Here is a 24,362-nt window from a genome sequence, read left to right on the forward strand (position 1 = left end):
CAGCACCGAGGTGCCAGGAGCTGGTGGAGCTGCTGGATTTTCTGGGCAGGCTGAAGAAAAGGAAATATTGAGGGGACAATCCACTCTGCAGCAAAGGAAATATTGAGGGGAGAATCCACTCTGCAGAAAAGGAAATATTGAGGGGACAATCAATCAACTCTGCAGAAAAGGAAATATTGAGAGGGGAGAATCCACTCTGCAGAAAAGGAAATATTGAGGGGACAATCCACTCTGCAGAAAGGGAAATATTGAGGGGACAATCAATCCACTCTGCAGAAAAGGAAATATTGAGGGGACAATTCACTCTGCAGAAGGAAATATTGAGGGGACAATTCACTCTGCAGAAAAGGAAATATTGAGGGGACAATCCACTCTGCAGAAGGAAATATTGAGGGGACAATTCACTCTGCAGAAAAGGAAATATTGAGGGGACAATTCACTCTGCAGAAAAGGAAATATTGAGAGGGGAGAATCCACTCTGCAGAAAAGGAAATATTGAAGGGACAATCCACTCTGCAGAAAGGGAAATATTGAGGGGACAGTGCACTCTGCAGAAAAGGAAATATTGAGGGGACCCCGAGGGCAGGAATGGCAGGAGAAGCTGCAGCCAGCAGCAGAGGATGCTGCACACTTGGGTTTGCATCACAGGGTGGGGGAGAGGCTCCCAGGCTGCTCTGGCAGGGGGGAGGGTGGCAGGAGTGGCACTGGAAGGGGAAAGGCTCCTGCATATGTCATGTGCCCTTGCAAAGTGATGAAAAGGGTTTGCATTCAAAGGGTTCTCCTCGGGGAAAGTGAATTTTATTGGTCAAAATAAAGGACAAGGTTCTGGCCAGCACAGCCTCCATTAGTGATGGTAAAAAAAGGGTGTGAAGGGACAGGAGTGAATCACTCACAGCTAATAATTAGGTTTTTAATTTGTTTAAGATTCCCTTTATTTAAGTGAGAGGAACAGCAGATTTGTCTTTCCAAACCAGCTGTGGGGCTGCTGGGGGATAAAACCAGCACTGGGAGAGGAAAGAAACAATGGGAAGGATTCCACTGAGTGATGAATGGAAAAAGAAATTTGCTTTTACAAATAAACTGTAGGTTGGGTGAAAAATGAATTTGGATATTGAAAGATGAAAGAAACAATGGGGAAGAAAAACCCCTAAATTCCATAAGAATTAAAAATTAAAAGGGTGGGTTATACATTAGAGGGGAATCTCTGGGATCAGGTGTTCTGGGAAGTCTGAACCTCTCAAATGCCTCAGAAATGGGGAAAAGAGAAGGGAAATGTGGCTGGAAATTGGGATAAAAAGGAGGCTGCATCCTCCAAAAATGTGAGAGACCCCAGGGAATGCCCCATGGCCTCTCCTTGATTGGAATAAATTTCCAGGACTGCTCTGTCTCCTTTTGGACATCAACCCCTGCTGTTTGTGGGTTGATTTCCCTAACTTGAGGGTCTCTTCCAGCCAGGTCTCACAAGCTCGTGCAGATCTGTATCACACTCAGACAGCTCAGCCACCTCAGATGGCACCAAGTCAGCAGGATGGCATCTGGGACAGTGTTGGAAACAGAAAAGTTTTATTAAAAGGCAAAATAACAAAACTCTTTACAGAGAAAACCCGAGCCAGGGCAAGAGGTTCTTGCTCCTGGTAAAACACCCCACAAAAACAATTAGTTCCTTTGTTCTCTTCTTTTTCTAGTGAATTGCTCAGGCAGGACCTTTTGGCTCCTGTCCAATTGGCCATCCCTAAATTTGAGGTGAAGTCCCCAAGGTCCTATGAGGTGTCTTTTTACCTAATTGAGGAGAGAAATTTCTGGGCTTTTTCCCTTTTTAAGGAGACAAAGGACAGTTTGGTCACTCCATCAGGAGGGAGAGCATTCCCACATTCTCCCAGGTGGGACAGAAGATGCCCTGCACCACCAGGAGAACCCTAAACCCCAGGAGGTTGGGATTTATCGTTGTGAGCAAAGAGCAGGCTCCAGCAGAGCTCAGGAACCTCTAACAAGGCAGGAAAATGTCGATATTGCCTAACTGGCTAGTTAAAACCATTCTGCATGCATGAATGATCAGCTTTTGTTGTCAGCTTTGTTTTATCCCCTGCGTGGTTTGTGCTTAAAGGTGTTTGTCAGGAGGAAGTAAAGAGTTCATTTCAGCTGGGTATCTTCAGCTCCCAGGTTTTGTGCAGGAATTGGTGCTCTGGGATGCCACAGAGAGATGCTGACCAGGTGCCTGGCTCGTTTGGACAGCAGGCAGGGACAAAACCAGGTTTAAACCTGGTTAAAACTTCAGATTTCCATCCAAATGTTTGAGGCTGCAGGGTTTTAAGGAACAGTGCAAACAGGCAAAGAAACAGTGCCTGCTTCAGAGCACTTAAAATCCAGGAAAATATTAATATAGCCAGGAAAAATATCTACATAGCCAGGAAAATATTGATATATCCAGGAAAAAACATCAATATAGCCATAAAAATATCTATATAGCCAGAAAAAAAATCTACATAGCCAGAAAAATATTGATATATCCAGGAAAAAATATCAATATATCCAGGAAAAAATATCTACATAGCCAGAAAAATATCAATATAGCCAGGACAATATCTATATAGCCAGAAAAAAAATCTACATAGCCAGAAAAATATCGATATAGCCAGGACAATATCTATATAGCCAGAAAAAAAATCAATATATCCCAAAAAAATCAATATATCCAGGAAAAAAAATATAAATATATCCAGGAAAAATATCTACATAGCCAGGAAAACATAAATATAGCCAGGAAAATATAAATATAGCCAGAAAAAAATATCAATATAGCCAGAAAAAAAATCAATATATCCCAAAAAAATCAATATATCCAGGAAAAAAATATAAATATATCCAGGAAAAAATATCTTCATAGCCAGAAAAATAGCAATATAACCAGGAAAATACCAATATAGCCAGCAAGATATGCAATAAGGCCAAGTTTCCTCCATTCCCATCCCAGTTTTGCCTTCTCCTGTGGAGGTTCTGGAGAGGGGAGGGTGCCTGTGACAGCCCCCACTGCCTTGGGAGCCTTTTGCTAATGGGACAAAAGCATTCCCGGCTGGCCCACAATGGGAATGCTCGGTAGGGAAAATGCGAGCCCGGGGCGTTAGAGACGGAGCCCGGTGTAATTCAGCATCCTTATCTGCAGAGTAGAGCAGCCCCGGAGCTCGGAGCCTCCCTCCGCAGGTCACCCAGGGCCTGAGTGCGGGGACAGCTGCGGAATTGTGGCTTTTGTTGGCTCCAGGGGCAGCCTGGGGCTAGGAGGAAGGAGCTGACAGAGGCAGGGAGGCGGGGATGCGCTGGGCACAGCAGGGGAAGGGTCTCGCCCTGTCAGAGCAGGTGGGGCGGGCTGGCTGCGCTCCCCAGCCCCATTTCCGCAGGGTTTCAGAGCACTCTGCAGCTCAGCAGGGAGAGGCTGGCACAGAGCTGTCCAACACAGCATTTCCAGCTCTCCAGGGCACCCCCAAATAATCACAAGACAAGAACAAATCAAAGATTCCGGTACCCAACGCAGATGTTCCCGGTCTCAGGATGGTCACAGCGATCCCAAGAAATGTTACAAAGTCTCTTTTCCCAGCCTGAGTGTTTGAAGAATGAGTTGGAGCTCCTCAGTTCTCGGTCTCAAGGTTGTTTATTGCATCTTATCTGTAAAGTTTTTCTCCTTTCCTGCTGAGGTCCGTCCAGCAGGACAGACAGAGGGACTCTGCCTGCCCCTGGGGCAGCATTGTGTCTTTATACTAAAAACTGTATGTACATTATTTACCATAACTTCCCAATACCCATCACCTGTGTCAGACAGTGAGCTTCTACTCTAAACCAACCCAAAAATGCCAACATCACCCAGAACATGGAGGCCAAGCAGAAGAAGAAGGAGAAAGGCTGGACACACCCAGATCATCCCTCCATCTTGAACCCCCATTCTAAAAACCCCAAAATCTATTTTTCACCCCGTGACAAACTAACTGTTATTCTACTTAAACTGCTGTGCCTTGCTGATCTTCATCTAAGGTTGGTAATTTGTTCCACGGGTCATAATCAAAACCACAAACGTCTTGGGCTCTGTGCCAGGGTCTCTGAGCCCCTGGCAGGGGTCTTGGCCACTCTGGATGCCACAGGGATGTCCTGGGCTGCAACACCCCAGATGGGGAGAGGTGACACCCCACAAGCTGAGCTCTGGTTTGTCAGAATCCAGGGAATTCCTCTGGCTGCTCTGGAGGACTCAAGACCCTGCCAGGGGGCTCAGAGACCCTGGCACAGAGCCCAAGACCCCTGTGCCTTTGATCCTGAAAAAATTACCAACCTTATATGAGGATTCACAAGCCATGAAAGTTTAAGTAGAATGATAGTAATTTATCACAGGGTGAAAATGTAGAATTTTGGGGATTTAGAATGGGGGTTCAGGAGGCAAGGTGGAGGGATTTGGGCATGTCCTGTCCTTCCTCCTGCTTCTTCTTGGCCTCCATCTTCTGCTGTGCTGGTGGCACTTTTGGGTTGGTTTAGAGTAGGAGCTCACTGTCTGACACAGGTAATGGGTATTGGGAAGTTATGGTAAATATTGCACACGTAGTTTTTAGTATAAAAGATAACACCAGGGTGCCTCTGTCTGACCTGCTGAACAAACCTCAGCAAGCCAAGAAAAAGAATCTTATAGATAAGGAACAATAAACAGCCTTGAGAACGAGAACAGAAGAATCCTGACTCCTTCTTGGACTGCCAGGCTGGGAAAAGAGACTGGTGCACATCTCAGAGTCGCTCTGACCAGCAGAGATTCTGAGAGAAGTTCTTCCTGCATGACTGTGGACAAAACATGAAGGAATAAGATGGAAATCTACTGCTGCTCTGGCACAACAGGGGCATCGACTGAAAATTCAAAACAAAAGTTCCAAAAGAAATGCAACTCCAGCTGCCCTTAGCCAAACTGGTGTCACCCCGAGTGTCACCTCCTTTGGTGTGGCCCAGCTCGGGTGGCCCCACACTCACAAATTCCAGAGCACTAATCCCTTCTAATGCTGGAAATGGAGCAGGCATTTCAAAATGAGTCCTGAACCACTAAATCATGAATCACTGGCAAAATCCAGGCTGGAACCTCAACATCCTGAATACTTCTTTGACCAGAAGCCACTCACCATTGCTTCATAGTCCCCCTTGAATAGGAAAAAAAACCAAAAACAAAAACCCATGGCATTTGTCAACACAAAAAGCTTTGCTTTGTGTGGCTGAAATTCCCTTTGTCTCCAAGCAAGAGCTTGAAACAATGGAAACAGGAGAGGATGTGCCCAGAGCAGAGACCACAGACAAAGCTGCACTGTGGGAACATCTGCGTGGCATTGGATGGATCCAAACAGCTCCTTCCACACAGTCACAGAGTCAAAGAATCACAGAATCACAGAGTCACAGAGTCACAGAATCACAGAATCACAGAGTCACAGAATCACAGAGTCACAGAATGACCAGGTTGGAGGAGAGCCTAAAGATCATCGAGTCCAGCCCAGCCCCAACACCTCACCCAACCCTGGCACCCAGTGCCACATCCAGGCTTTGTTAAACACACCCAGGGATGGGGACTGCACCACCTCCCTGGGCAGAACATTCCAGAACTTTATCACCTTTCTGTAAAATCTTTCCCTGCTCTCCAGCCTGTGTTTCCCTTGGTGCAGCTGGAGGCTGTGTGCTCTGGCTGTGTCAGTGCTGCTGCAGACAGAGCCCAGCCCAGCTGAGCACAGGCACCTTTCAGGAGCTGTGCAGGGTGATGAGGGCAGCCCTGAGTCTCCTTTTCTCCAGGCTGGGCACCCCCAGCTCCCTCAGGGCTCCTCTCAGGGTTTGTGTTCCCAGCCCCTCTCCAGCCTCCTCTGGATGTGCTCAGTGTCCCAAGGTCCTTTTTGTGTCCCTGGGCCAAACCCTCTGCACCAAATCCTGGGTTTGGTGTCTCTGGAAACCACCCAAGCCCCTGAAGCACATTCTTGTGTCCCTCAAGCTCTCCCAGCAGAATTTTTGTGACCCTGGGCCAAACTCCCTGCGCCAAATCATGGGTTTGGTGTCCTTGGAAGTCACTTGAGCTCCCCCAAGAGATTCTTTTGTCTCTCAAGCTCCCCCAGCATATTTTTTTATCCCTGGGCCAAACTCACTGCACCAAATCCATGGGTTGGTGTCCCTGGGAGTCGCCCAAGCTCTCCCAGAGATTTTTTTGTGTCCCTGGGTCAAACTCTCTCCACCAAATTCTCTGTTTGGTGTCCTTGGAAGCCCCTCAAGCTCCCTCAGCAGAATTTTGGTGTCCCTGGGACAAATTCACTGCACCAAATCTTGGGGTTGGTGTCCCTGGGAGTCACCCAAGATCCCCCAGTAGTTCCTTTTGTCCCTCAAGCTCCCTCAGCAGATTTTTTTGTGTCCCTGGGCCAAACACACCACACGAAATCCAGGGTTTAGCATCCCTGGGAGCCGCCCAAGCTCTCCCAGCAGATTTTTTGTGTCCCTGGGCCAAACTCACTGCACCAAATCCTGGGGTTGGCATCCCTGGGAGTCATCCAAGCTCCTCCAGCGTTTTTTTTTTGTCCCTGGGCCAAACACACCACACCAAATCCAGGGTTTTGGTGTCCCTGGGAGCCACCCAAGCTCTCCCAGCAGATTTTTTTGCATTCTGCTCTCCAGGAGCAGCTCCTGTGCAGCTCCCAGGAGGGGCAGGGAGGCTGAGCAGCCTTGCTGCTGCTGCTGCTGCTGCTCTGGAGGGAGTGCCAGTGCCAGCCAGTGCCTGGGGAGCACGAGGCAAATTCCTGATTATTGCTCAGCCAGGCAGGGCCCAGAGCAGCATTCCCAGCACCACACCCCGCTCCAGCCTCACTGCTGCCGCAATTCCAGCTCCAAATCTGCCTCTGCACCTCTCCCAGAAACGCTGCTTTGTTCAGGGAAGAGGAGAAAAAAGGGGGAAATAAAGCCCTGATGTTGGAGAACGTGGCTCCTTTTTTTCCTCTTGTCCCTGGAATTGTGATTGGAAATAATTGGAAGTGTCACTGGAAGTAATCAGAAGTGACAGTCCCTGGGCTACGAGGCTTTTGCTTCAAGTCTAACGATCCCCCCGCAAAACAAAACCTAAATTTAAACAATGAAGTCATAAAGTGATTTGCCTTCAAGGTTGAAAACCCTGCAATATTCTTTTTTTTTAATAAAAAAAAGGAGAAGTGCCTGGCTCTGGTTCAGTTCAATATTCCAGGCTGGCTGTGTTAGATGAAAGCACAAACGCTCACAAAGGCACCCTGTGATTTCTGGCCCTACCTGGCCAATAAAAGTCCAAATCTCTGTGAAACATTGCTGTGACCTTTGAAATTCTATCAAATCTGCCAGGAAGGAAAACCACAGGCTGAGTAATCTGTGACACTCATCAGCACCCACCTCAAACATCCCAAATCCTGGAGAACCACCCAATCCCAAGATTTTAGTGAAGCACAAAGGGAGTGGAATGGAGTAATTAATTTTTTTTTTGTTGTTTTTTATTTCTGAAAAGGCTTTCTAGCAGCCCATCCAGGCACTTAGGGAAAGAATCTGTTTGAAAGACCTCACAGCCACAATACACTCTGTGTGTTTGTTAAAAACTCATTTTCCTTTTTTCATCTGCAGCATGAAGCTGTTCAGAGCCCAGGATTTCCTTTCTGTGAGGTTTCTCTGAGAGCACAGCAGCACTTCACAGCACCAGTGGAGCTCCTCAGTGTTAAAAATGGGTTAGAAACGGTGTAAAATAATCAATAATTGTTAAACACGTCCTGTTTGGTTATTTTAAAAGGGGAATTATAAGAGATACGGTACCAGGAGTGTGCAGCAGTGTAACATCAGCACAGTGGTACCACAAAAATCCATTAATAGGTGACAAACATCAGAAATTTTTTAGAAAATAAAGCCAAGCCCCTCCAGGTGGCAGGTGAAGGATTTCAGCTTGGATTCAGCTGTTGGTTAATGATCTGCACATCCCTGCTGGGCCCGAATTTGGGGATGGATCAGGAGAAAAATGCCTTTAAGTTAAAATGGTTTTAATTTAGGCACATTCCAAGTGCTCCAGCACCATCAGCAGCCTGCACCCCCTGTGTGTGGTTTCCCCCTGTCTCAGATGTGTTTCAGTGCTCTCTGTGGGTGTGGAGGCAGTAAAATCCAGTAAAATCCTCTCTTGCAGTGACCAAGCCGTGGTCATCCCTTGCCTCCAACCCTGCACGCTCCATTTCAGAGCAGCCTCCCTCCTGCCAGGCAATGTCACAAAACCACCCCAATCCTCAGTGACCTTTTCCCTCAGCTGCAGGCACAGACCTGAGCTCCAACCTTTCCACCCAGCCAGGGTTCAGCTTGCTTTTCCTGCCACAAAAAAACCCAAAAAACCAAAAAAACCCCAAAACCTGGCAGCTCCCTGCAGGGGAGAGCGGCTGTGATGGGTATTGATCCTCATGGGACAGCAAATCTGACACCCTGGGGCTGCTGCTGGGAAGTTCTGAGTTAAATATTTGCTTTTTTTCAGCTGCCAAATGATTTCCTGGAGGAAGGGAAGGAGCAGATGAGGGCAGGATGGGTTTTGTGGCTTTCTGTCACCTCAGAGCCGCTCTGTCCTCTTTACAACTTGTTGCAAAGAAGAGCCAGAGCTCATTAAGGAGTCAGAGAAATAAAGCAGGGTGCCAAGGTGAGCTTTAGGAGAGCCTGGCCCGGTGCCCATCCTCCTTTTTCTAGGACTGGGATATTTCTGGCAAGAAGGAGCAGCTTGATTCTGGGTTGATGAGCCAGTGCAGAGCTCCAGGTTCAAAGGAAACACATTTTAGCCCTGGTGGGGCTGAACTAGAAGTGACAGAGCCCAGAGGTGGCTGTCACTGCCCCCAGCGATGAGGAGGGGAGGAGGGAGATGGAGGAGCTGGAATTCAGCCCCGTGCCTGTTGATTCTTCACACATTTCCCATTGTTGTGCTTCCTGCCCTGCATCCTGCACTGTCCTGGCATCTCAGGCTCCACTCCCAGACCTCCCTGACCTGCCTTCACCCCTGACTTTTTGCTGGGCTGCTTCTGTAAACTGAGCATTTCTGAAAACAAATGAAGACACAGCTTTGGGGGGGGGAGAGAAACCCAAAAAACCCCAAAAAACCAACAACAAAAGAACACAGCAAAAACCCAAACCCCAAAAAACCAAACAAAACCAACAACAACAAAAAAAGAGCACAACAAAAACCCAAACCCCAAAAACCCAAACAAAACCAACAACAACAACAACAAAAGAACACAACAAAAACCCAGACCCCAAAAACCCAACCAACAACAACAACAACAAAAGAGCACAACAAAAACCCAAACCCCAAAAAACCCAAACAAAACCAACAACAACAACAACAAAAGAACACAACAAAAACCCAAACCCCAAAAAACCAAACAAAACCAACAACAACAACAACAAAAGAACACAACAAAAACCCAAACCCCAAAAACCCAAACAAAACAAACAACAACAACAAAAGAACACAGCAAAAACCCAAACCCCAAAAACCCAAACAAAACCAACAACAAAAAAAAACACAACAAAAACCCAAACCCCAAAAAACCCAAACAAAACCAACAACAAAAAAAGAGCACAACAAAAACCCAAACCCCAAAAACCTAAACAAAACTGACAACAACAACAACAAAAGAACACAGCAAAAACCCAAACCCCAAAAAACCAAACAAAACCAACAACAACAACAACAAAAGAACACAACAAAAACCCAGACCCCAAAAACCCAACCAACAACAACAACAACAAAAGAGCACAACAAAAACCCAAACCCCAAAAAACCCAAACAAAACCAACAACAACAACAACAAAAGAACACAACAAAAACCCAAACCCCAAAAAACCAAACAAAACCAACAACAACAACAACAAAAGAACACAACAAAAACCCAAACCCCAAAAACCCAAACAAAACAAACAACAACAACAAAAGAACACAGCAAAAACCCAAACCCCAAAAACCCAAACAAAACCAACAACAAAAAAAAACACAACAAAAACCCAAACCCCAAAAAACCCAAACAAAACCAACAACAAAAAAAGAGCACAACAAAAACCCAAACCCCAAAAACCTAAACAAAACCGACAACAACAACAACAACAACAAAAGAACACAACAAAAACCCAAACCCCAAAAAACCAAACAAAACAACAACAACAACAAAAAGAACACAGCAAAAACCCAAACCCCAAAAAACCAAACAAAACCAACAACAACAACAAAAGAACACAACAAAAACCCAAACCCCAAAAACCCAAACAAAACAACAACAACAAAAGAACACAGCAAAAACCCAAACCCAAAAAACCCAAACAAAACCAAAACAAAAAAAGAACACAACAAAAACCCAAACCCCAAAAAACCAAACAAAACCAACAACAACAACAACAAAAGAACACAACAAAAACCCAAACCCCAAAAAACCAAACAAAACCACCACCACCAACAACAAAAGAACACAACAAAAACCCAAACCCCAAAAAACCAAACAAAACCCATCAACAACAGCAAAAAAAGAACACAACAAAAACCCAAACCCCCAAAAAACCAAACAAAACCGACAACAACAAAAAAAGAACACAACAAAAACCCAAACCCCAAAAAACCAAACAACACAAAAATCCCAAACACAAAAAACAACCAAACCAGACCCATTTATCTTTTCCACAAGGCAGCACCAAACTCCTTCTGCACCCAGAGCAGCCTCTGCAGCACTCAGGGTGTGCACAATAAAACAAATTTCGGGGGCACAAACACTGCCTGCAGCCTGGGCTAACACAGGGCATGGTTTAATCAGGAATTCAAGGTGTATTTTGACTAAAATTGCATGGGAAAGGCACAGAAAGCAGCTTGCAGCAACATCTGTAGCATGATAACACTGATTTGATTGGTATTACACACGATTTTAAGTCCAGTGTAACAAAGATTTAGACTTAAAAGCTTTTCCAAGTACATTTAAGGCTGTTTAAGATTGTTTCCATCTCTTTTTGGTTCTGGAAACAAATCCCAGGCTGCAAAGCTGCTGATTCCCCTCCAAAACCCTGTGTTTGCCTGGAGGAGAACAGGGATAAACAGCAGGATCTCTCCCTGCTGGTTCTGCAGTGGCATTTCTGGGGAGAATCTGGTGCTGCTCTCACAAAAAAGATTCTTCTGAAGTGGGCCAGGCCCCCCAAACCAAACCACAGAGGAGACACAGCCAGGGTGGGCACCAAGGCAAAACACCACTTGCTTTCCATGGGAAATTCAGGAAAGTTGCCTTCCCTCTGCCTCTACATCCCACAAAAATGATTTTTTTTCCACAAATTTGGCTGCAGGTTAGTCTTTTCTCCCTTTTCCTCCTCATGGTAAAATGTCCTTTCTGGATTAAAAAAAAAGACCCACCAAAATAAAGTTTATTTGGTATGAGATGTTAAAAATCCCAACTATTTCATACAAAACAAAGCACCACTAGAGAAAAACAGGCAATTCATCATCAAGTGTCTCAACAGCAAATATTTGATGCAAACCATCCCTGGCTTTGGAGTGTCTCAGGGGAGAGTTAACCCTGATATTCTGCCAGAAAGCAGCTCAGTGATGTCTGGTTCCTTTGAATTCCCCCCTGCTCTCCTTTATTCCCTTTCCTCAGGTATTCCCAGAGCTGTGCTGGAACAAAGACTTGGAATTAAACCCAAATTTCATTCCTCTAACAGCCTGAAGATCTCACAGTTGATGTTTTGTTGCCTGCTCTTGGAATTTGAGAGCATTGTTATCAATCCCACCAAGCTGTCCTGGGCAGAACAGTCCTTTTTAAAAAGCTAAATACAGCCCCAAGTTCCCTGCATTCCTTCAGGAGCCAGTGACAAAGGGGAGGTGAAATCAAGACACAAAATCACACACAAAACTTCTTTTCCCAGCTGCAGGTTGGCTTTTATTTTTTTTAAACAGCATTCCTGAGCCAAGGTTTGTGTTAAATGTTAGAAAAAAGTGAGGCAAAGCTCTGGTACCACCATCCTGCAACACCATGGAACAGTCAAAGGCGAGAGAAGGAGCCAAAGAAAACTAAAATATATCATATATTTGTTAGTTTCTGGTCCTCACTGAGAAATTCTGGAAATATCTGGAAAATCAGCAGAAGTAGAGGTCCCTAACCTTTGTTTTTGGCGACTTGGAAACAATCTCCTTTGCTTTCTACTATTTCTGGGAAATCAGCAGGAATAAAAGTCCACAAGCTTTGTTTTAAACAACTTAAAAACTGGTTTTAGTCCTGGGAAATCAGCAGGAATAGAGAACCACAAGCTTTGTTTTAAAAAACCAGAAACCCCTCCTTTGGTTTTTTACCACTTCTGGAAAACCAACAGGAATAAAGGGCAACAAGCTTTGTTTAAAGGAACCTGAAAATTCTCCTTTGGGTTCTGGGAAATAAAAATACATCAAGTTTGTTTTAAACATCCTGAGATCTGTCTCCTTTGGTTTTTGGGAAATAAAGGCTCCTAGGCTTTGCTTTAGGAACCTGAAAAACCTTCCTTTGTTTTTTTTTTACCATTTCTGGAAAACCAACAGGAATAAAGGTCCACATGGTTTGTTTTAAGGAACCTGAAAACGGTCTCCTTTGGTGTTTGGGAAATAAAAATACACAAGCTTTGTTTAAAGCAACCTGAAAGCTCTCCTTTGGTTTTTGGGAAATAAAAAACCATAAGCTTTGTTTCAAGGAACGTGAAATCTGTCTCCTTTGGTTTCCACCACTCCTAGGCAGCAGCATCCCACCAAATTCCCAATTCTCACCGAGAGCAGGGTCACTTCTTGAAAAAACAACTGGCCCAGTGGGGTTTGCTTTGCTTGGTCCAGGACAGGAGGGGTTGGGGAGCAGGATCAGGGGGGTTTGGGGAGCTGGGACAGGAGGGTTTGGGGAGCAGGATCAGGAGGGTTTGGGGAGCAGGAACAGGAGGGTTTGGGGAGTACGGACAGGGGGGTTTGGGGAGCAGGATCAGGAGGGTTTGGGGAGCAGGAACAGGGGGGTTTGGGGAGCAGGAACAGGAGAGTTTGGGGAGCAGGAACAGGGGGGTTTGGGGAGCAGGATGCCAAAGCCAGCACCCCTCAGGTTGGCTGTGCTCTCCTAGCAGGAACAGGAGGATTTGGGGAGCAGGAACAGGAGAGTTTGGGGAGCAGGAACAGGAGGGTTTGGGGAGCGGGAACAGGAGGGTTTGGGGAGCGGGAACAGGAGGGTTTGGGGAGCAGGAACAGGAGGGTTTGGGGAGCAGGAACAGGAGGGTTTGGGGAGCAGGAACAGGAGGGTTTGGGGAGCAGGAACAGGAGGGTTTGGGGAGCAGGAACAGGAGGGTTTGGGGAGCAGGAACAGGAGGGTTTGGGGAGCAGGAACAGGAGGGTTTGGGGAGCAGGAACAGGGGGGTTTGGGGAGCAGGAACAGGAGGGTTTGGGGAGCAGGAACAGGAGGGTTTGGGGAGCAGGAACAGGAGGGTTTGGGGAGCAGGAACAGGAGGGTTTGGGGAGCAGGAACAGGGGGGTTTGGGGAGCAGGAACAGGGGGGTTTGGGGAGCAGGAACAGGGGGGTTTGGGGAGCAGGAACAGGGGGGTTTGGGGAGCAGGGACAGGAGGGTTTGGGGAGCAGGAACAGGGGGGTTTGGGGAGCAGGGACAGGGGGGTTTGGGGAGCAGGAACAGGGGGGTTTGGGGAGCAGGATGCCAAGGCCAGCACCCCACAGGTTGGCTGTGCTCTCCTAGCAGGAACAGGAGGATTTGGGGAGCAGGAACAGGAGAGTTTGGGGAGCAGGAACAGGAGGGTTTGGGGAGCGGGAACAGGAGGGTTTGGGGAGCGGGAACAGGAGGGTTTGGGGAGCAGGAACAGGAGGGTTTGGGGAGCAGGAACAGGAGGGTTTGGGGAGCAGGAACAGGAGGGTTTGGGGAGCAGGAACAGGAGGGTTTGGGGAGCAGGAACAGGAGGGTTTGGGGAGCAGGAACAGGAGGGTTTGGGGAGCAGGAACAGGAGGGTTTGGGGAGCAGGAACAGGGGGGTTTGGGGAGCAGGAACAGGAGGGTTTGGGGAGCAGGAACAGGAGGGTTTGGGGAGCAGGAACAGGAGGGTTTGGGGAGCAGGAACAGGGGGGTTTGGGGAGCAGGAACAGGGGGGTTTGGGGAGCAGGAACAGGGGGGTTTGGGGAGCAGGGACAGGAGGGTTTGGGGAGCAGGAACAGGGGGGTTTGGGGAGCAGGGACAGGGGGGTTTGGGGAGCAGGAACAGGGGGGTTTGGGGAGCAGGATGCCAAGGCCAGCACCCCACAGGTTGGCTGTGCTCTCCCAGCAGGATCAGGAGAGTTTGGGGAGCAGAAACAGGAGAGTTTGGGGAGCAGGGTCAGGACAGTTTGGGGAGCAGGAACAGGAGGGTTTGGGGAGCAGGGACAGGAGGGTTTGGGGAGCAGGGACAGGAGGGGTTGAGGAGAGGAACAGGGGGGTTTGGGGAGCAGGGACAGGGGGGTTTGGGGAGCAGGAACAGGGGGGTTTGGGGAGCAGGAACAGGGGGGGTTTGGGGAGCAGGGACAGGAGGGGTTTGGGGAGCAGGATCAGGAGAGTTTGGGGAGCAGGGACAGGAGGGTTTGGGGAGCAGGGACAGGGGGGTTTGGGGAGCAGGATCAGGAGAGTTTGGGGAGCAGGGACAGGGGGGTTTGGGGAGCAGGGACAGGAGGGTTTGGGGAGCAGGGACAGGAGGGTTTGGGGAGCAGGGACAGGAGGGTTTGGGGAGAAAGATCAGGAGAGTTTGGGGAACAGGATCGGGTGGGTTTGGGGAGCAGGGACAGGAGGGGTTGGGGAGCAGGATCAGGGGGGTTTGGGGAGCAGGGACAGGAGGGGTTGGGGAGCAGAAACAGGAGAGTTTGGGGAGCAGGGTCAGGACAGTTTGGGGAGCAGGAACAGGAGGGTTTGGGGAGCAGGGACAGGAGGGGTTGAGGAGAGGAACAGGGGGGTTTGGGGAGCAGGGACAGGGGGGTTTGGGGAGCAGGAACAGGGGGGTTTGGGGAGCAGGAACAGGGGGGTTTGGGGAGCAGGAACAGGAGGGGTTTGGGGAGCAGGGACAGGAGGGGTTTGGGGAGAGGAACAGGGGGGTTTGGGGTGCAGGATCAGGAGGGTTTGGGGAGCAGGAACAGGGGGGTTTGGGGAGCAGGAACAGGGGGGTTTGGGGAGCAGGATCAGGGGGGTTTGGGGAGCAGGGACAGGAGGGGTTTGGGGAGCAGGGACAGGAGGGGTTGAGGAGAGGAACAGGGGGGTTTGGGGTGCAGGATCAGGAGGGTTTGGGGAGCAGGGACAGGAGGGTTTGGGGAGCAGGATCAGGGGGGTTTGGGGAGCAGGGACAGGAGGGTTTGGGGAGCAGGATCAGGGGGGTTTGGGGAGCAGGAACAGGGGGGTTTGGGGAGCAGGATCAGCAGGGGTTGGGGAGCAGGATCAGCAGGGGTTGGGGAGCAGGATCAGCAGGGGTTGGGGAGCAGGATCAGCAGGGGTTGGGGAGCAGGGACAGGAGGGTTTGGGGAGCAGGGACAGGAGGGTTTGGGGAGCAGGAACAGGAGGATTTGGGGAGCAGGGACAGGGGGGTTTGGGGAGCAGGGACAGGGGAGTTTGGGGAGCAGGATCAGGAGGGTTTGGGGAGCAGGAACAGGAGGGTTTGGGGAGCAGGAACAGGAGGGTTTGGGGAGCAGGAACAGGAGGGTTTGGGGAGCAGGAACAGGAGGGTTTGGGGAGCAGGAACAGGAGGGTTTGGGGAGCAGGAACAGGAGGGTTTGGGGAGCAGGAACAGGAGGGTTTGGGGAGCAGGAACAGGGGGGTTTGGGGAGCAGGAACAGGAGGGTTTGGGGAGCAGGAACAGGAGGGTTTGGGGAGCAGGAACAGGAGGGTTTGGGGAGCAGGAACAGGGGGGTTTGGGGAGCAGGAACAGGGGGGTTTGGGGAGCAGGAACAGGGGGGTTTGGGGAGCAGGGACAGGAGGGTTTGGGGAGCAGGAACAGGGGGGTTTGGGGAGCAGGGACAGGGGGGTTTGGGGAGCAGGAACAGGGGGGTTTGGGGAGCAGGATGCCAAGGCCAGCACCCCACAGGTTGGCTGTGCTCTCCCAGCAGGATCAGGAGAGTTTGGGGAGCAGAAACAGGAGAGTTTGGGGAGCAGGGTCAGGACAGTTTGGGGAGCAGGAACAGGAGGGTTTGGGGAGCAGGGACAGGAGGGTTTGGGGAGCAGGGACAGGAGGGGTTGAGGAGAGGAACAGGGGGGTTTGGGGAGCAGGGACAGGGGGGTTTGGGGAGCAGGAACAGGGGGGTTTGGGGAGCAGGAACAGGGGGGGTTTGGGGAGCAGGGACAGGAGGGGTTTGGGGAGCAGGATCAGGAGAGTTTGGGGAGCAGGGACAGGAGGGTTTGGGGAGCAGGGACAGGGGGGTTTGGGGAGCAGGATCAGGAGAGTTTGGGGAGCAGGGACAGGGGGGTTTGGGGAGCAGGGACAGGAGGGTTTGGGGAGCAGGGACAGGAGGGTTTGGGGAGCAGGGACAGGAGGGTTTGGGGAGAAAGATCAGGAGAGTTTGGGGAACAGGATCGGGTGGGTTTGGGGAGCAGGGACAGGAGGGGTTGGGGAGCAGGATCAGGGGGGTTTGGGGAGCAGGGACAGGAGGGGTTGGGGAGCAGAAACAGGAGAGTTTGGGGAGCAGGGTCAGGACAGTTTGGGGAGCAGGAACAGGAGGGTTTGGGGAGCAGGGACAGGAGGGGTTGAGGAGAGGAACAGGGGGGTTTGGGGAGCAGGGACAGGGGGGTTTGGGGAGCAGGAACAGGGGGGTTTGGGGAGCAGGAACAGGGGGGTTTGGGGAGCAGGAACAGGAGGGGTTTGGGGAGCAGGGACAGGAGGGGTTTGGGGAGAGGAACAGGGGGGTTTGGGGTGCAGGATCAGGAGGGTTTGGGGAGCAGGAACAGGGGGGTTTGGGGAGCAGGAACAGGGGGGTTTGGGGAGCAGGATCAGGGGGGTTTGGGGAGCAGGGACAGGAGGGGTTTGGGGAGCAGGGACAGGAGGGGTTGAGGAGAGGAACAGGGGGGTTTGGGGTGCAGGATCAGGAGGGTTTGGGGAGCAGGGACAGGAGGGTTTGGGGAGCAGGATCAGGGGGGTTTGGGGAGCAGGGACAGGAGGGTTTGGGGAGCAGGATCAGGGGGGTTTGGGGAGCAGGAACAGGGGGGTTTGGGGAGCAGGATCAGCAGGGGTTGGGGAGCAGGATCAGCAGGGGTTGGGGAGCAGGATCAGCAGGGGTTGGGGAGCAGGATCAGCAGGGGTTGGGGAGCAGGGACAGGAGGGTTTGGGGAGCAGGGACAGGAGGGTTTGGGGAGCAGGAACAGGAGGATTTGGGGAGCAGGGACAGGGGGGTTTGGGGAGCAGGGACAGGGGAGTTTGGGGAGCAGGATCAGGAGGGTTTGGGGAGCAGGAACAGGAGGGTTTGGGGAGCAGGAACAGGGGGGTTTGGGGAGCAGGAACAGGAGGGTTTGGGGAGCAGGGACAGGAGGGTTTGGGGAGCAGGGACAGGAGGGTTTGGGGAGAAAGATCAGGAGAGTTTGGGGAACAGGATCGGGTGGGTTTGGGGAGCAGGGACAGGGGGGTTTGGGGAGCAGGGACAGGAGGGTTTGGGGAGCAGGAACAGGAGGATTTGGGGAGCAGGAACAGGGGGGTTTGGGGAGCAGGAACAGGAGGGTTTGGGGAGCAGGGACAGGAGGGTTTGGGGAGCAGGGACAGGAGGGTTTGGGGAGCAGGAACAGGAGGATTTGGGGAGCAGGGACAGGGGGGTTTGGGGAGCAGGGACAGGGGAGTTTGGGGAGCAGGATCAGGAGGGTTTGGGGAGCAGGAACAGGAGGGTTTGGGGAGCAGGAACAGGAGGGTTTGGGGAGCAGGAACAGGAGGGTTTGGGGAGCAGGATCAGGGGGGTTTGGGGAGCAGGGACAGGGGGGTTTGGGGAGCAGGGACAGGAGGGTTTGGGGAGCAGGAACAGGGGGGTTTGGGGAGCAGGAACAGGGGGGTTTGGGGAGCAGGGACAGGAGGGTGTGGGGAGCAGGAACAGGGGGGTTTGGGGAGCAGGATCAGGAGGGTTTGGGGAGCAGGATCAGGAGGGTTTGGGGAGCAGGATCAGGAGGGTTTGGGGAGCAGGATCAGGAGGGTTTGGGGAGCAGGATCAGGAGGGTTTGAGGAGCAGGATCAGGAGGGTTTGAGGAGCAGGATCAGGAGGGTTTGGGGAGCAGGATGCCAAGGCCAGCACCCCACAGGTTGGCTGTGCTCTCCCAGCAGGAACAGGAGCCTTTCCCAGCAGAGCACAGCCCCGGGCAGCCCCAGCTCCGCATCAGCTCGGATTTCCCAGCTACCAGCCGTGGATACCTGGGCAAATGCCGGCTGTCAGAGGCAATTCCTCACCCAGCAGGGCCTGCAAGGAGCTGCTCCAGAACCTTTCTGCTGTGCACTGAGACGGGAGGAGCTGGGGCTCAGCACGGCGGGGTCAGAGCCCTGGGACGGCGCTGAAAGAGATGCTGAGCTCTGAGCATCCAGGGCAAAGCTGAGCTGCTCTGCAGGGACCTTCACCCTCAGCAGCACCTCAGAGTGACCCCCAGCTCCCACAGGATCACTGGTGTTAGGAAAATTCACCCACAAACAGCAGAGGTTGGTGTCCAAAAGGAGACAGAGCAGTCCTGGAACTTTATTCCAATCAAGGAGAGGCCCTGGGGCATTCCCTGGGGTCTCTCACATTTTTGGAGGTGCAGCCTCCTTTTTATCCCAATTTCCCAGCCACATTTCCCTTCTCTCTTTCCCCATTTCTGAGGGACTTGAGAGGTTCAGACTTCCCAGAACACCTGATACCAGAGATTCCCCTCTAATGTACAACCCTCCCTTTTAATTTTTAATTCTTATGGAAGTTAGGGGTTTTTCTTCCCCATTGTTTCTGTCATCTTTCAATGTCTAGTTTCATTTATCAGCAAACCTACATTTTATTTATAAAAGCAAATATCTTTTCCCATTCATCACTCAGTGGAATCCTTCCCATTGTTTCTTTCCTCTCCCAGTGCTGGTTTTGTCTCCCTTGTTTGGAAAGACAAATCCCTCATTCCTCTCACTGGTGAGGTGCTTCTTTTCCTGCACTGGGGTGGGTGACCCCCAGCACTGCTGGAAGGGGTCAATGCCCAGCAGGATGGCAGAGGTGGGTGAGGGGTTGGGGTTGGCACAGCTCCTGCAGGGCAGAGCACCCACAGCAGCCCCAGCCAAGGAAAAAACCCAGGGAACCAGTGACAGAGCACTGGGAACCAGTAAAGCACATGGAACCAGTGACAGAGCTCAGGGTGTCACTATAGGACACGAAAGAACACAAGCTCACACTGCTGTTCTCAAGGTGAAGAGAAAAGGGGAGTTTATTTTCTGACTCCAACATTTATAGTTTTCTAAAAATGACAGTGGATTGGAGGGTGACAGTGCTACCTCTCCAATGACACTGGACAAACCAACAGTGCATCAGATTTCTCTTCCTCTATAAAAGGATGTGAACAATGAGTTATTTGCAGAAAGCGCGCGAAAAAAGTTCGCTACAAAAATGTCAACATCAGAAAGCCTAAAAAAATCTTTAAAAAACAAAGTGACACACAGGGAACCAGTGAAGCTCATGGAACCTGGGACAGAGCACAGGGAACCAGTAAAGCACAGGGAACCAGTGACAGAGCACAGGGAACCAGTGACAGAGCACAGGGAACCTGTGATAAAGCTCATGGAACCTGGTACAGAGCACAGGGAACCCGGGACAGAGCACAGGGATACAAATAATCACCCCTCCAAGCTGTTCTGCTCACGAGGAAATCAGCTTTCTTCCTCAGTTGTTGGGTCATTAAAACATTCATGACTGACTTGGAGCGAGTTAAAGGCAGAGATTTCCCACCCCATGAAATTCAAACCAGTTCAGGAACACATTTCAGTGAGAGCACTGGCTGCTTCTTTATTGGCTGAAAAATGCAACGTCCTGTTAGGAACTTTTTCCACTCTGAAGTGAAGAACCACTTCCAAATTCTGCTTTTCGAGGGTGCAGCGGCACAGAGGGAGTTTGTGACACCTGATTCTCACTCCTCAGCGGGTCACAACCACTCACAGGGCCTCCTTCCCCTCCTCAGCCTCTCCTGGCAAAGTGAGCTCTTGTCCACACTCAGCCAAGGCTTTCATCTTGTCCTGTTTTAATAAAGTCTCCTCCAAACAGCCTGGCTGCCGTTTCCTGTCTCCTCACACAGCTGCTCGTGTGCCCCAGAGAGGTAAACAGTGGAAAAGACGAGACTTGTGTACATCAGCCACGTTACTGGGGTGTTTAATGATGAAAACACAAACCTTCCTCTCAAGGCTTCTCTAAAAAACTTTTTTTTTCCACATTAGTCTTCACTTTATCAGACAAAAAAAAAAAAAAAAAACCAACCAAAAAAACAACAACAAAAAAAAAGCAGCAAGACATCCCTGGCAGTTCTGTAGATTTTACTGCAGAAAATCCAGGTTTTAGCCAGCAAATCAGACTCCCCAGCCTCCTTGTGTTCAGGAGGATCCAGGAACAGGGAACCACAACATTTCCCTCCTTTTCCCTGGATTTGATTCTAATATTGGTGAACAAAGCTGGACAAGGAGCAGACAGACTGAATCCTCTGCTGGCAGGGCAGGTAAAGCTCAGGGGGGGAGTTCAGTGCCCACTGCAGGACCAGGAAACAAAACATTCCAGGTTCTGCTCTGAGTTTTGAGGACAATTCTCCCCTCACCAGCACTTGGACAGGAGAGGTTGAGAAACCTGACTCCAGGTGAGGGCCAAGTATCTCTTGTGGGGCATTCCTGTGTTCCTGTCACTGTGGAGAGGCTGAGGACACGTTGATAATTTAAATTCTCCACTCCAGGAGGGCTTTCTGCCTTCCCTAGCAAACAGCTGCCCTGGGAGAGGAACAGCAGATTTGTCTTTCCAAACCAGCTGTGGGGCTGCTGGTGGATAAAACCAGCACTGGGAGAGAAAAGAAACCATGGGAAGGATTCCACTGAGTGATGAATGGAAAAAGAAATTTGCTTTTACAAATCAACTGTAGGTTTGCTGATCAATGAAATTAGACATTGAAAGATGAAAGAAACAATGGGGAAGAAAAACCCCTAAATTCCATAAGACTTAAAAAATAAAAGGGAGGGTTGTGCATTAGAGGGAAATCTCCGGTATCAGGTGTTCTGGGGAGTCTGGACCTCTCAAGTCCCTCAGAAATGGGAAAAGAGAGAAGGGAAATGTGGCTGGAAATTGGGATAAAAAGGAGGCTGCACCTCCAAAAATGTGAGAGACCCCAGGGGAATGCCCCATGGCCTCTCCCTTTACTGGAATAAAGCCAGAAATTGCTCCTCTGTCTCCTTTTTGGACATCAACCTCTGGTGCTTGTGGATTAAATTTTCCTAATACTTGTAAACCAAGACAATTGATAAAGCCACTTGTGTTTCCTAGATAAAAGCAGCAAAGGTGAGTTGTTGTTATATTGCAGACAAACCCCCCTTCTCTGCAGCAACAGTTTGTTCTTTTCTCTCCAAACCTTCCACAAACTGGAGCACTCAGCAGCCGAAGGGGCTCGAATACTGCAATCCCATTGTCCCCATCAGCAAGGTGAGCGAGCCACCCCTCGGTGTCCCACAGAGCCCCTTCCTGAAGGGCTGGGCTGCTCCTGGCCCCGCTCTCAAGCACTGCCCACCACAGAGAGGCACAAATGAGCTGATGTGCAGGGCACAGAGTGCTGCCTGCAGAGCCCAGATCGCCCAGCACAGCCCGACCCCAGCACGGAGAGAGCAGGGAAAACCTCAGAGCCCCATGGAGAAAAAAACCTCTGAGCCCTGCAGGGAAAAACCTCTGAGCCCCATGGAGAAAAAACCTCTGAGCCCTACAGGGAAAACCTCAGAGCCCTGCAGGGAAAAACCTCAGAGCCCCATGGAGAAAAAACCTCTGAGCCCTACAGGGAAAACCTCAGAGCCCTGCAGGGAAAAACTTCAGAGCCCTACAGGGAAAAACCTCTGAGCACTACAGGAAAAACCTCTGAGCCCTGCAGGGAAAAACCTCTGAGACCTACAGGGAAAAACCTCTGAGCCCTGCAGGGAAAAAAACCTCTGAGCCCTGCAGGGAAAAACCTCTGAGCCCTGCAGGGAAAAACCTCTGAGCCCTGCAGGGAAAAATTTCAGAGCCCTACAGGGAAAAACCTCAGAGCCCTACAGGGAAAAACCTCAGAGCCCTACAGGGGAAAAAACCTCAGAGCCCTACAGGGAAAAACCTCTGAGCCCTGCAGGGGAAAAACCTCTGAGCCCTACAGGGGAAAAACCTCTGAGCCCTACAGGGGAAAAACCTCTGAGCCCTACAGGGGAAAAACCTCTGAGCCCCATAGAGAAAAACCTCTGAGCCCCATAGAGAAAAACCTCTGAGCCCCATAGAGAAAAACCTCTGAGCCCTGCAGGGAAAAACCTCTGAGCCCCATGGAGAAAAAACCTCTGAGCCCCATAGAGAAAAACCTCTGAGCCCCATAGAGAAAAACCTCTGAGCCCCATAGAGAAAAAACCTCTGAGCCCCATGGATAAAAAACCTCTGAGCCCCACAGGGAAAAACCTCTGAGCCCTGCAGGGAAAAACCTCTGAGCCCTGCAGGGAAAAACCTCTGAGCCCTACAGGGAAAAAACCTCTGAGCCCCATGGAGAAAAAACCTCTGAGCCCCACAGGGAGAAAAAAAACCTCTGAGCCCCACAGGGAGAAAAAAAACCTCAGAGCCCCACAGGGGACACCTTTTCTGACAGCAATCCCCAGGTCCAAAGCCACTTCTCCATTTATCAGCAGCTGCACAAACGTTGGATTTGATCACCAAACCTCCCTGCCCAGTCCACATCCCACACCTGGGAGCCCTGAACTGGGCTTTCCCTGCCACAATCCTTTAGAGCTGCTCCAAAATCCCATTTCTGTCTATGCCCCTGCCCTCAGCCCCTCCCAGGGAGGCAGAGCCCAGCCCCTCTGTCACACCTGAGCCCAGGTAACAGCACCAGCAGGTCCTGGAAGGCTTTGCCCAGCAGGGCTGGTGCTGCCAGCAGCACGGGGTGAGCAGGAGGGAGGCACAGCTCCCTCAGACTCCTCAGGGCTGCCAACTCTTTTCCCTCCAGCTTTCCTTCACTCTCCTCTCCCTTCCTCTTTTTCCATTCTCTGCTCCTCAACAAACCAGCCCCTCTCTCTTTTCTCTCTCTCCTTCCCCCTTCTCTCATCTCTTTCTCCCCCTGCTGCACTCCAGCACATCTGTTTCCAATCTCAGCCACCCCTTGCAAACAATAACTCCTTTTTCTTTTCAACATCTGAACGCCCAGTGCCCAACAATTCCACACAGTTACACAAATTTGACACTCTGCCTGAAACAAAGACATTTTATTCAACCTTGTTTTGCCCAAGAGCTCCAAGCCCCTCTCTCCTTTATTCCCTGAAAAGAGCTGCTCTCTTCAAACAACAAACACACATTCCCAAATGAGTCTGACCAGCACTTTTTAAAATTAATCTGGATAACCAGAGATCTCTGGCTGTCAACCTGCTCATAAAGCCACCAGGAAAGGATCAGAGCTCCAGCACCACTGAAATTTACAGTTTTCCACAAAAGTTTCCTCATTACAAACCCCTTTTCTCCAACTCACCAGCGACGAATTCCAGGCACACGGAGCAGCCTCGTGGAAGTTTGATTAAATAAAAAGCCAGCAACACCAAAAAAAAAAGCCAACCTACCTAAAAAGAGGATTGAAAATGCAGACATTCCGTCTCCCAGCCAGAGGGACTTGTCCTCCCTTTTTCTTCCTCTCTCCCAAGGACAGCAGGCAGACCTGCACGGGATTCAAAGGAACGCCTCTGGAATGCACGGAGTGTAATTGCATCCATGTGCCAGAAAAATCCCCAACTTCACTCTTTCTTCCCTCCTGCTATTCATCCCCTGCTCCATCTTCCATCCAGATCCAGCCAGCCAGATTGCTTTTTATTTTTTAGGGCTGCAAATTCAAGGCCCTGGGAGTTTCTGGGGGAGAAGCAGCACGGAGAGGTCTTCACATCCACGGCAGCACAGAACAATTTTGCCTGTCTGGAGAGGAGAGAAGCAGGGGGAAAACACTGAGCTCAATGTTCACCACATGGCTGCCTCCCACTAGAGCCCCTCCCTGCCATCAGCTGGGATTAATAGTGAAGACCAGTCATGTGGGTGAGGTAGAGCTGATTTCTAGCAAGAATACAGATATTTTACAGAGAAACGAGAGGATTTCTCCAGTGGCAAAACAGTTAAGTTTGGAGGCAGAAAAAAAAAAAAAAAATATCCAGCATGGAAAAAAA

General features: G+C 50.4%; 1 protein-coding gene across 1 annotated transcript in view; it reads right to left on the reverse strand.

Moving 5' to 3' along the window:
• CLMP (CXADR like cell adhesion molecule) overlaps positions 1–23,942 on the reverse strand; it is a 66,852-nt gene extending 42,910 nt beyond the window's left edge. The window contains exon 1 of the mRNA XM_084221443.1: positions 23,772–23,942. Within this exon, the coding sequence (XP_084077569.1) occupies positions 23,772–23,799 (28 nt within the window). The 5' untranslated portion in view covers positions 23,800–23,942. The remainder of the gene's footprint in view (positions 1–23,771) is intronic.
• Between the last annotated feature and the right edge of the window lie 420 nt (positions 23,943–24,362).

Source organism: Fringilla coelebs, assembly GCF_963513975.1.
Source record: "Fringilla coelebs genome assembly, chromosome: 25".
NCBI lineage: Eukaryota > Metazoa > Chordata > Aves > Passeriformes > Fringillidae > Fringilla > Fringilla coelebs.